At 62.8% G+C, this 12,932-nt stretch overlaps 1 protein-coding gene across 1 annotated transcript in view; it reads left to right on the top strand.

Annotated features, from left to right (window-relative positions):
* FGD3 (FYVE, RhoGEF and PH domain containing 3) overlaps window positions 1-2,826 on the top strand; it is a 30,055-nt gene extending 27,229 nt beyond the window's left edge. The window contains exons 16-18 of the mRNA XM_055311605.1: window positions 992-1,135; window positions 1,609-1,755; window positions 1,999-2,826. Of these exons, the coding sequence (XP_055167580.1) occupies window positions 992-1,135; window positions 1,609-1,755; window positions 1,999-2,208 (501 nt within the window). The 3' untranslated portion in view covers window positions 2,209-2,826. The remainder of the gene's footprint in view (window positions 1-991; window positions 1,136-1,608; window positions 1,756-1,998) is intronic.
* The last annotated feature ends 10,106 nt before the right edge of the window (window positions 2,827-12,932 follow it).

Genomic DNA, 12,932 nt, shown 5'->3' with positions numbered 1-12,932 from the left:
GAAAAAGTGCCAGATTTGGAAGCACAGCTTGTAGCTAGGTGGCCTCCCACTGCCACCCACCCCCGCAGTGATCATCTCCCCTGTTCTCCTCACAGAGGCCAGAGCCCTTTTTCCTGAGGATGGGCTTCTGAACTTGGTGTTGAAAGGGAGGGTTTTTCCTGGTAAAAGGATTGTTGATTCAAGTACTTCCAGGCTAAGTTATTAAAATGGCACACGTGTTAGCAAGTGGGTCTTAGCACAGAGCTGTGTTAGAACTGGTTTTCCACGGGGCCCCGCAGACTGTGCTGGGCATGGTATTTATTGTCATGCCTTCGTGTGAAACCTTGAAACCCTGGGGAAAGGAGAGAGAAATGTATGAATCCTCACATGAAGGACAGATGAGTGATGGATGTGTGAATTGTGGGGGGATGGATGGATGGATGGGTGGATGGGTGAAAGGATGGAAAGGTGGATGGATGGATAGGTGGGTGGATGGATGGATGGATGGATGGATGCATGTGTCATCATCTGTCTATCCACTCACTAATCCAACCATCCAGAGAAATAGAAACAAATCCAGTAGAAATCATGGAAATTGCTTAATATAGGGTAACTCTATGTTCAGTTTTTTGGAGGTGGATCTCTGTTTTCCTCAGAAGCTCTGCCATCTTGCATTCCCACAAACAACGCACAAGGGGTAGGTTTCTCCACGCCCTCAGCAGCATCCTCACAAACACTGTTTTGGGTCCTAGCCATCCTGACAGGCATGACATATCTGGTTCCTCCTCGTCCCTTTGATTTGCGTTTCCCTGGTGGTTAGTGATCCTTCCATGTACCTGGTGCCCCTTCCCAGTCTCCTACAATGCACACAGATGCTGGGACCCTCCAGGAAAGGAAACAAGTCCCGGATGGCCAGCAAGGGCCAGCACTGGGATCCCTGCCCTCTGATGAGGCTCCCCTGCACGTGCTCTGTCCCCAGGGGCCGGGGTCACAGGTGCCCTCTGCCTTACAGGTCATCTGTGGGAAGTGCTCTGAGTTCAAGGCTGAGAATGGCAGGCAGAGCCGGGTCTGCCGAGGGTGTTTCCTGACGCAGCGGGCGGTACCTGAGAGCCCCAGCCCCGAGGTGGCACCTGAGGAGCCCAAGCACAGCACAGAGGTAGGCAGGCCAGGTCCTGTGACTGTCCTGGATGGGAGCCCTGCCCCTGGCAGCCTCTGTGGACTGTGCCCCCAGGGCTTTTGGTGTCCCCTGTGCCAGGAGAGATAGTGTGTGTACGTGTGTGCATATGTGCAGTGTATGTGTTCATGTGCAGGTGGTGTACATGTTTGTGATACACGCGTATGGTGTGTGTGTGTGGCGCGCGTGTGCAGCCCTTCCCTGTGAGCCATGCCCTGCCTCCTGTGATTCCATCTTGCCCCTGTTTTATCTCTGTTTCTGGTGTGGTGCTGCCCGTGCTCTCAGTCCTTTGGGGTCCAGACTGTACCAGGAGGCCTCGTGGTGACCCCGGGGTGGGTCAGGCTGGCCTGGGCCCTGGTGCAGCCTGTTTCTTAGGAGGCCAGGCCTGGCCCCCGCCCCCATGAGAATGACACCTACTGCGAGGCTGTACATGACCCCATCCTTTGTGACTCCAGGGGCCAGCGGCTGTTGACCCCCAGCCCAGCCTGCTCTGCGGCCACCTGCAGGTGTCGGACAGTGGTGCAGCCTGGAGCGAGGTGTGGGCCACCATCCCAGCCTCAGACCCCCTGGAGCTGGTGCTGCACCTGCAGGAAGACAGCCAGGTATGTCCCCACCTGCCCTCCAGTGGTGCTGGGCGGATGCCCTGATTCTTGCAGCCCAGTGCCCCAGGCCCACAGTGCCCAGAGGGGCCTGGGACCAATGCTGTTCAGGCTCCTGTGATCCTCGGGCCTCAGTTTCCCTGGTTGCTCAAGGTCACCCCTCTGCTCCCCCCCCCCATGGGGAAGAGTTCTGTGGTGCCAGGAGTGCTGAGGCCAGGGTGCTCACCCAGCTCTCCTTTGCTTCAGGATGGCTGGCCACCACGCACCATCCCCCTCTCTGGCTGCACAGTGAGTGTGTTGGACCCCACGGAGAGGCCAGACTCCAGGCATGTGTGGCGGCTGCAGCGGGGCCAGCAGTCCTTGTACCTGAGCACCCCGTCAGCGGACCTGCAGCAGCGGTGGCTGGAGGCCCTGAGTGCAGCTGCCCGCGGGGACCCGGGCCTGGTGGCCCTGTGAGCTGAGCCTCCGGCAGGTGTCCCAGCTCTGAAGCCACCCCAGCAGGGCCTGTGCTCACCTGGGAGGTGGTGTCTGAGACTACGTACAGGCTTTGTACAGGTGTGGGGGGCTCCCGGCCCCCTGGGGGCAGACAGGCCACAAGGCACTTGACCCTGGAGGGACCTCTGAAGAGGAGGAAATGGGCCCAGCCACCCAGCATGTGTCCGCGAGGAGCCCAGCTCTGCCCCGAGCCCCAGCAGTGTGGCCTGGCCAGGGTATGGCCTGTCAGGTGTGGGGCACCCAGCTCCAGAGGCAGAAGGAGCATCCTGGGGGTGCCTGGGGACCCCCTTTGAGGTGGAGGTCTGCGGTCATGCCTGCCCCCCCATACCATCTGTACTGTGCAAGCTGGACTGACTGACCCCGGACTCCACCTCCCTCCTGTCCACTCCTGGCCCTGAAACCCACCTCCCCATTTGGGGGGGTCATTGGTCACGTGGGGCATCCCTGTGGGGTGTACCTGAGAAGCCCAGCGGAGGCCCTTGGGCCTGCCCCTGCCTCATGTGGGGCCCGACATCTGTGTCTGTCTCCCCCCGCTGGCAGCAGGCAGTGCTTGTCTGTGGAAATAAATGCTGGCAGCCAGCAGCGGGAACAGCCTCGGGGTTGGGGTTAGGGCGGTCTGGGGGAGCCGGGCGAAGGCACAGTGAGGCCTGCGGGGAGCAGGTCCCCGCCCAAGGGTGGGCGGGCAGTGAAGCACCCAGACCCCCCGCCCCCTAGTTCAGTTGCTTCTCCGAAGACCTCTGCTCCTTCTGCATTCACTGAGCACCCACTGCCTCCGCAGGCCTAGGGGACTCCTCAGGGCACCCTGTCCGGGATGTTCCTACTTGATAGCTAAGGAAACTGAGTCACAGGAGGTCCCTCGGGTCCCATAACTCCAGACTGAGGGAACAGCTGGGACTGACTGGCTGGTGTGTGGTGGTGCTCTGGTGGAGCAGGGAGTGAAACTAGGCCCTCCAGCAGGTGCCCACTTGGTCTTCCCAGCTGGCCCCCAGGAGTTCTCTGGGCCCTGCAGCCTGGCGTCCCTGCACACAGGTTTCCATGGTGACCTGCTGCCCCCAGCAGAGTCCCCTGCCATCCTTGGGAGAGTGTCGGGCAGCCGCGGGTCCACAGGCTGTGTGGCTGCAGCAGGGCTGGAGGCACAACCCCCTACCCTTGTGGACCTGGACTGAGGCTGCGGGGAAGAAGTCCCTCCTGTGGGGAGGGGGAGCAAGGCCTGGGGGAGGGGGAAGCAGTTGGATGGGGTCCCAGGGCCACTGCCTTCCTGAGGACACCCAGGGCAGGTATCACAGGAAGAGTGTCTAGGCCTGGGGCAGGGTCTCCCTCGGCAGTGGTCTAAGAGGTGGGGGCCACAGAGTGGGCTGGCTGCAGGGGGGCCTGTGGGTGCATGTGGGGATAGGGCCCTGGGGCCCCAGAGGGCCTCCAGGAAGAGCCCCATGATGGTCAGTTTGGGGCTGCAGCCTCTAGCTGTTCAGGAGAGGAAATTCAAGTGTTCCTGGGAGGTCACTGCCGTGGAGTGCGATGTCTAGGGGCCAGCAGGCACTCCTCTGCCCACCCATGGAGGGCAGAGGCTCTCAGCCTCCCCCCTATGAGTAGTTACTGCCCTGGGAGCAGGAAGAGGTCCCTGCCATCCTGAACCTACCGTATGGGGGGCAGGGGGTGGTCTACAGAGCTCACCTACCCAGCCTGATGCCAGGCCCAGGGGCCAAGTGTGGAGTGAGGGGTCTACCGAGTGGTGTCCCCGGCCTAGGGGCCTCTCCACGGAGGTTCTGCATGTTGCTTGGGGCCTGTGCTACGCCGCAGCACCTCAACACGTGTCCTCACTAGGCCCTAGCGGGTACTGGAAGGTGAAAGGAGCCAGCCACTTGCTGAGAAGGAGGACGCTAAGAGACATCCTGGCTGTAGTGAAATGAGTCCAGAGAGGGACATACACTTGGCCCAGGTCACACAGTGGGGTCATTCAGTCATTCGGTCCACCTATTGGTTCAGCGGGCACTGCTGGCATGCCTCTGGGGTGCCGCCGCTTGGATTGCTGGGGCCAAGGGTTGGACTCTGGTCCTTGCACACATCCAGCCTCATTTTGCCCCCACAGCCTGCATGGGAGTCTCTATTGTTGAGCCTCCCCCAGGGCAGGACGCAGCACCCACCACAGCACCTGGCTCAGCAGGAGCTCGGTATCTGCCAGCAGCCTTGGCGACATTGAGGATGCTGTTGGCATGCAACCCCTGAGCACTGTGGGTTGGGAGTCTTCATTTTACAGAAGGGGAAATGGAGGCTCAGAGAGACGGGGGGCTGCCTAGCAGTTAGGGCCCAGCCCCTCCGGTCTCTGGGTCTCAGGAACGGAGCCCGTTCCTCCTGGGACGGAGACCTAGGGACTGCCATGCCCAGAACATGGCAATGGGCACACGGGGGTGGCAGGGTGAGGCCCCAGGGCTCAGGACTGGGGGAGCTCCAGCTGCAGCTGCACAGCATCTCCGGGAGTCTGCAGGTGAGCTCCCTGTGGCAGATCCATCCCAGGGCCCAGCTGGCAACTGGGGGTGGCCATATCGGGGACCCCCAAGCCCTGACCCTCTGGATGCCCCCACCCTCACAGGGCTTCTAGTGGGCAGGGCAGCCAGTGCTCCCCTCAGGTATCAGACATGGAGGAAAGTACCATGGAGCCTTCCAGACCCGCACCCAGACCCCCAGGCCTCCCCCCATGGGACCCCAGCCTTGCCTCCAGGATCCCACTGGGTGTGTAGCGAAGGTCTGTGTCCAGGTGCAGGAGCATATGGGCAGCGCCTGGTTCTGGGGTGACATTCGGTGCTGGCCTGTCCTCCTCTCCCATCAGCATGTCCATCTTTCCCCAGATGATGCCGCCATGATCCCAAGGGACCCCACATGGTCCCCCAGAGTACTTAAGGGACTCCAGGGTATCCCCAAGGGGCTGTGAGTCATCCCAGGGGCTCCAGGGCATCCCCGAAGGGCTCCAGGTTGTCCCAGGGGCTCCAGGTCACCCCAGGGCTGTGCATGTCCCCGAAGCAGCCAGCATGATCAGAGCCTGGGCTGCCCCCCTGGTCTGACAGCCTCAGGTCCACCTCTGCTCCCAATTTACGAGGGAAGATGAGGGCCCAGTGTGCAGAGCCAGGTGCCTTCCCCACATTCTGCACACTCTGTCCTGGAAAACTAGCCTCCACCCCACTGGCTTTGGGGCTTCCTGGGCTCGGTGCTGCTTGTGGGTGCAGGGCCTGCTGGGGGGGACTGCTGGGAGCACCCCACACCAGCCCTCCCCCCTCCGCGGGGCTCCTGCTCCTGCTCCCCGCTGCCTTTGTACCGATGGCCGCTGTCTGTGGTCCCACCTTGGCCCTGTCTTCCTCCTGAGTGCGGCTGGCAGTGTACCCAAAAGGAACAAGTGGTCCCCTTTGCTGCCATGACACGTGGCCCCACCCTGCAGAGGGCTCTCCTCCCTGTGCCTTATCCACACCAGAGAAGCAGGTTACACCTGGAAACACCACATCTGTCCTCAAAGGGGCACCAGGAAACTAATACTTGGGTGTCCCATCCACCTCAGGAAGGATACTGGGGTCCTTGCCAAGGGCCCCCCTCCAGGGCAGCCGGAGCCTGTGTCTTCCCGAAGCCGAGGAGGGAAGGGCTGTCATCCTCGCCCACCCACGGAGGGGTACACGACAGCTAGCATGGAGGGCTTGTCTCCCGGGGGCCCCAGAGCAGGTCTCCAGGAGCTGGGTGGGTCCCCGGGGATCGGGGGGGGGGCCATGTCAGGTAAGGTCCTCTCAGGAGCAGCTCCTGTTATGTAGGCTGGATGCAAGCAGTTCCTTTGGAGGCCACAGTGGGTGGAGAACAAGATAGAGGAAAACAAGCCCATGCAGACATCTCAAACTCATGTCCACCTGGAACCTGAAAACATGACATTATTTGCAACAAGGCCTTTGCACATGTCACTGGTTCAGACAAGGACAGAGGAGCCCTAACTCCAGTGACGCATTGCATCAGGAGAGGAGAGGATGTGCCGGGGAGGCCCTGGGACCACTGTCCCCATGTCTGCAGAGGGCAGGCACCCTCCCCACACTGGACCTCAGGGCCCTGGCCTCCAGAACGGTTTAATGACCGTAATGTGTGCTATTGTGGACGTTGTGGCAATTTGCACAGCAGCTCACCCCACACTGGGCGGGTGGCAGTGGAGTCAGGTTGGGAGAGCTCGGGGCGTGAGGGGAAGTTGGCCTCCATGTCCCGGAAGAGCTGCAAGAGGGACAACGAGGGCTCCTGCTGGAAGAGCGCCAGGGCGGGGTGACACTGAGCCACCCAGGTGCCCATGGGTCCTGGGCCAGGGTTGTGGGACCTGTGGTCTGATGGCAACAACCATCAAGGTGCCGGGGCCACGAGAGCAGGGTGGCCAACCCTGGAGGTCAGAACATGGGCCACAAACGGTGACTCACCCACCCTCAAGTCCCCATGGCCCTGCAGGCGGCAGCCACCTTTGGCCCTGCAAGTCCCTCGCTCTGTCCTCTCTGCCTGTCACTCAGGGTTGGGTGAGGACTCTGGGAGCTGTGGGGACCGGAGGGCGTACCCTGAACGTGAGACTCAAGTGGGTTGGAAGGGGTGGGGCCGAACAGTGTCCCCCCAAACCCATGTCCACCTGAAACCTCAGAATGCGACATAATTTGGAAACGAGATCTTTGCCAAAGTCGTTAGTTTGGGTGAGGTCACAGTGCGCCTGGGTGGTCCCCAAACGGGAGGCGGCATCCCTGCAAGAAGAGGCAGCTGCCGCCAGGGCTCGCAGGGAGGAGCCACGAGGACCCTCCCACGGCTCCAAGGCCCCTGCGCTATGGCTCTTCGCTGCTATGGCTCTTTGCTGCGGGGCCTCGAGACCTGACGCACTGTGTGGCTGGAGGCACCTGGAGTGAACTTCCTCTGGTCCCGGGGGACATGCGGGGGGGGGGCGGGGGGCGGGGGAGCTTGCGGGGCTGGGGGCTGGGCTGGCTGGAGGGGACTCTGGGTGGGGGCGGCGAAGCAGGGACGAGGCGCAGTGGTGGGGACTAAGCACGGTCACTCATTCCCAGGACAGAGAACATCCTCTCCACTGGCCCAGGGACCCCGCATGCAGGGTTGGGGAGCCCCCCATCCTTTCTTGGGTGACCCCATATGATGCTGGCACCATGCGGCCAACCCCGTGGTGGGCCAGCTCCCACCACAGAGGGGCCACTGCCTGGGAGCCATCCTGCCCAAGGGGCCCCTGGGGGTGTGGGAGGGGTTGGCGGAGGCAGAGGGAGCAGGGACTGCGAGAGCCATCCCTGTGGCTTCCCCCGGCAGGGACCGAGCACAGTGAGCAGGCCCTCGGTTCTGGGGCCTGGGGTGCCTAGGGCAGGATGGGCGCCCTAGGGCATGGGCTGGTCTGCAGGTGAAGGCAGCCCCGGGGTGTCCGTCTCAGGCAGTGGCACTCCCAGCAGCGGGGGTGGGGTGGGGTGGGGTGATCCCTCCGGGTTCACGTGGCCCCATCGAAACCATTTTGCCTCAGAGCACAAACCTCAGGGGCCTCAGGGGAAGTCTTGGGCCGAGGGGCTTGGCTGAGGGAGCATGGGGGGAAGATGACACCCCTGAGGACCCCCGGGGTGCCACGCATTGAGGTCAAGGTCACTGATGACCTAGGCCTGAGCTCCTGGGGTGAGTGTGGACAGGATGGGGGGTGCTGAGGTGTCGCCAACATGACCCACCTGGACCAGCCACCGTCTGTGGACTCTGCACACGGTGGGTGACGGCTGCCCTATGCCGGCCGGTGCAGGGATCAGAGCGCAGGATAGACATGTGCCCCAGGGTCAGCTCCTGGTCTCCCCAGCCCAACCCAGGTCAGCAGGGAGGCCTGCCTGGAGGTGGCAGCCCCCGCGCCGAGCATGGCAGCACCAGCCGAGCCCCGGCGCTGGGCAGAATGGGAGGAAAGGAGTTTCATGGAGAGCTTCCGTCCAGACCCCGCAGATCCAGAGATCACCGAGGCCCTGGCAGCGGGACGTGGGTGACAAAGAAGGGCTGAATGCCCTTAGGTCAGGCTCACAGGGGTGCTGGCTGCCCTCTGCCGGACCAGGGAGGGATGAGAGCCTGCAGACTGGGGAGAGGGGTCGGGGCGCGGGGTGAGGGGTCAGAGCGCAGGGCAGGAGGGTTCCCGGGAGGCCTGGCCTAGTCGCCTTTGTGGTCAGGAGCAGCACCCATGTTGGAGCAGCGGGATCCAGGAGCCCAGGTCCCCCGAGCACCTCGGGTGCCAGGACAAGGTTGCCCGCGGTCCAGAGCGTCCGTGAGCAGCGGCGTCCGATGCTGGAATGGCAGGACCCCGCCCTGGGACCCAGAAACCTGGGCCCTTCCCCAATGCACTCAGCGTCGCCTGGGTGCTGACGTGGTGTTTCTGCCTCTTGTAGCCACTATGGCAGCCACTTGACAAACTGTGCGGCTCCCAGGCCTGAGCCTCAGTTTCTCGGCCGTAACCTAGAGGTGCCGGTGCTCAAGCTGGTTCCTGGAAAACGGCTGTCAGCTTGGACAGGAGGGGGCGAGGCAGGTGTGCGGCCTAGGCACTCTAGCAGCCTCTTCCCTGCCTCCCTGAGGCTACCGGAGCCCCTCCTCCCCCTCCTCCCACCCCAACTGTGGGCCTGACTCCTTAGGAACCTGTCTACCCTCCAGCCAGGGAGGGAGGAGAGCAAGGACACCCAGCTTACGGGTGGGGAAACGGAAGCAGAGAGAGCAGGCCGGTCAGCCCCTGCCACTGGGCTGTGGAGCTGTGTCTATGGGGATGGCCTCCGCCTGCTCTCAGGCCTCCTGAGGGGCCGCCCTATAGGGGCCCCAGAAATACCTCCCCAGGCTGTGAGGTTTGGGGGGGCACCCACTGGGTGACAGGGCGGGGAGTGGTGGGGACAGGCTTTCACACTTCTCTGGTGACTGCAGACACTCTGGGCAGGTGCAGGCCTGAAAGAAGCTTAAGTGGCTCAGGAGCCCTAAGCCCCGGGATCGCCCTTGACCCTCCAGTGCCCTGGTTACTGTGTGCCTGCCTGGAGCACCCATGTGGTTGGTGGCCTGCACTGGGACAGGCCCCTTCCTGGGCCTCAGTCTCCCCACTATAAACCAGGGTTTTCACACATCTTTTCACAGTGGAATCCCGGCAGGCCTGGGAGCGTGTGTAGTGGTTTACAGGTGCCCGACCCTGGAAACTTGTCCTAGTTTCCTGTTTCCTGATTAGAGAACGGATCCCTGCTTAGCGTAGTGACCCCACACAGCACCCAGAGAGGTTGAGAGGCAGGAACCCAGGACCTGCAACCCAGAAGCGGGGATGGAGCAGCCGGTCAGGCCACCTCCCTCCTGTGCGGGATCCCATCAGGAATCCACCACCTGCCCTGGCTCTGCAGTGACACAGGGACGCTGGGGCTATGTCCCCGCACTGTCTCTGTGACCGTGGGCGGCAGCCGGATGTCACCTGGGGCGACACAGCCATCTCCCTCCTGAGAGCCCAGGCAAGCCCGCGTGTGCAGGCAGCTGGCCCGGGAGGACAACACTGGGCCCTGGCAGGGGCTCACCTGCGGGAGGGTACAGGTGTGGCCGTCCCTTGGGGTTGCTGGGGGCCAGTGCATGGGCGGCACTGAATGGCCTGGCAGAAAGCATCGTGGTGGGTCAGTTCCTTTCTCCCCACACACTCAGCTCACGGAGCTACAAGCTCAGGTTACTTTACTGAAAATTGCTTTTAATTAAAAGGAGAAGAAGCCAAGCCCGTGAGGCCACACGGCTTCCCTGACTCTCACCATGTTCAATGGAACTTTCCAGGCTTGGTCCATTGTGAGAGGATTTTAGGATGAAAATCTCATGTTTCTATTGAGTAGAAGAAAAAAAAAAGTCAGGAATATTTAAAGAAAAACAAAAAGCAGTTTATACTTGGGCAGTTACTATCGGATCTGAGAGAAACACAGCATGAGGCCCTCCTGCTGCAGCCCAGGCACAGCCCCCTCCAGCCCCCCAACCTCCTGCCCCCGAGAACACACCGGTCACTGCCCGGCCTGAGGAGGCTTCCTGGGGCAGCCCTTCGGGAGGAGGGGACGCCTGAGGTGGCCCTTCACCCCCGTCCACATCTCTGCAGGACACGTTGGCCCATCTTCCAGAGCAGAACACTGAGACTCGGGCCCTGGATCCCCGCCCTCCCCGGTTCCTTCCTCCCCCAGGCATTGCAGCATGCCACCTGCATCCAGCCTCAAGCTGAGCCGAGGAGCAGGTGAGGGGCCAGACCTCTGATGCAGGGAGGCCAAGGCTTCAGTCGGTTCCTCACACATCCGTGCTGGGCTCCCCTTGCCTCTCCCACGACTTCCTTCCGGGCCTCCTTCCTGGCGTCTTCCCCTTGCAAAGTGGAGGCATAGTCCTCTCAGTGGCAGACACACATGGGCTGTGAGGTCACACACACATGCTGAGCACGGCTTTGTAGGGGCAGGTAAACAAGGAGGGCTTCCTGGAGGAGGTGGCTAAGGCCTGAGGGCAGAGAGACTGCAGCTGGGCATAGTCTGGGCACTACTCCCAGTCTGGGCCAGGACATGGAGAGCCAGGGCAGGCTGCTGGGGCCTGTGGGGGACTGTGGGGCCCTCCTCGGTGGTCAGTTCCACACTGATGGTGTCCCAGTCTCTGTGATGTCAGGAGGATTGCCAGAACCTTCTCTATGAGAGATTAGAACATTGAGGCCCTGGGCTGGGGGGCAGGGGCTGTCAGGGCAATGGTTCCTGCCGTGGATGGGGTCCAGCTGTCAGGCAGGGGTAGTCCAGGCAGTTGGTAGTCTCTGGTGGGCCAAGTGGCTCCCCCTTGGGGCCTCAGTGTCGCCCCTGCCCCAGGCAGTGCTGCTGGGCTGGCCCAGAGACTCCAGGCGGGGCAGTCCAGCGGAGGTGGAAGCACCTGAGAACTGACTCCAGCCCATCTGGCGGCCCTAGGCTGGGCTTTGCAGCAGGTGGGCCTTCGGAGCCACAACAAGGGACAGGGCTTCCCCCGGGATGTGGCCGGGACCTGGGGCCGGCCCTGCTGCCTCCCGGTCGCGACAGGCCAGGGCCCCGTACCTCAACACCCATAGCTTGCGGGCCAGACGTGTGGCCTCGGGAAGCACATGCTGCCCGACCTTGACACGGCATCACCAGCCGGCCATGCCCACCCTGCCTCCACCCCAAATCCAAGCCATGACACCCTGACCCCATACCTCACGGCACAGAGGGGGTTGTTGGTTGTGTAAAGATTTTATTTATTTATTTGACAGAGAGAGCGAGAGAGAGCACAAGCAAAGGGAGAGGGAGGAGTGGGAGCTCCATGTGGGACTTGATCCCAGGACCCTGAGATCATGATCTGAGCCTGAGGCAGACGCTTCACGATGGAGCCCCAGGCACCCCTAGAACACACCATTTTGGGAGACAGCATCCTTCAGAGGTAACCTAGTCATGGTGAGGTCCAGCAGGCTGATGCTGACCCAGTGAGACCTGTGTCCCTGTAAAGCAGGTAAATGTGGGCACAGAGACAGTGTGCGGGAACAGGCAGGGTAAGAAGTTTGCAATGGGGGCGACTGGACAGCTCGGGCACCTTCCCAGCAGAATGGAAGGTGGCTCTGCAGACACCTACGTTCGGATGTCATGCCTGCCTCCAGCAGCCCTCTAGGTGGCCAGGCTCCCACCAGCACTGCAGGCTCCCCATGGCCTGAGCCACAGTCCCACTCCCCTCCTAGCTCAGGGTGCAAGTCCTGTAGGGGAGTGGGCCGCAGGCCCCCAGCACGGTGTGGAATGCGTGGGCTCACCCAGCCCTCTCAGTGTGGCTGATAGGGGACACCTGTATGGCCCAGTGGCTCCAAGAAACCCACCATGTGTGGTCCGTGGGGCTGAGGAGGATCAGAGCTCATGGGGTGAAAGCAACTCTCTCCCACGTGTTCTACTGGGGAGGGCTGCTCTGCTGAAACAGCACTCGGGGGTCCCAGAACACTCACCTCTTTGCTGCCCCCTGCCAGGCAGCAGAGCCGGTTGTGTCCACCTGGGCCCCTTTCCCAGACTTCCTGAGCCAGCCGACTTCTGGCTGTCCCTCAACCTTCCAAAATAGTCCAACCTCAGGACCTTTGCATCTGCTGTTCTTGCCAAGGATGCTTCTCCCTGCTCAGGAGCGGCCCTGAGCCACCCAGAGCCGCTCAGCTCTGGTGTCAATGGTAGGAGAGCCCCTGGGCGGTTACCAGGGCAGGGTGCTGCGCCGGGGCTGGGCGGGGTCGTAGCGAGAGGAAGGGGCGCACCGCAGCCAGGTGCCACGACCCATGGGAGTTGGGCTGCAGGGGCGAGCCGGGGAGGGCGGGTCCCCCGGATGCGTAGGCGGGGGCCCGCCAGAGCCCAGAGGTCTGCGTGCGCCCCCAGCTCGCGGGGGTCCTTGGTGAAGACGCACAACATGGCCCCCAGCTGGGGGGGGGGCCCAGGTGACACAGATGCGCCCCTGTGCCGCTCACGGGGGACACCTGCCCCGGGGACCAGGGTGTTGGGGGGCGGGAGCCAGGGGCACAGCCCGTGTGGGGCGCTGGACCGAGACTTCCCGCGCCGCCAGCTGGGCCCCCGGCCTTGGGGCTCCGGAGGGGCCGGCCCCGCCTCCAGACCCACGGAGGCGTGTCCAGGGCTGCCCCGCCCCCCGGGCTCCTGCCCCGCCCCTCGGGCTCCTGCCCCGCAGTCCCCGCCGAG

Source organism: Nyctereutes procyonoides, unplaced genomic scaffold (genome assembly GCF_905146905.1).
Source record: "Nyctereutes procyonoides isolate TBG_1078 unplaced genomic scaffold, NYPRO_anot_genome, whole genome shotgun sequence".
Taxonomy (NCBI): domain Eukaryota; kingdom Metazoa; phylum Chordata; class Mammalia; order Carnivora; family Canidae; genus Nyctereutes; species Nyctereutes procyonoides.
Note: the sequence above shows the minus strand (reverse complement) of the source record. Positions and strands in the feature narration are given on the sequence as shown.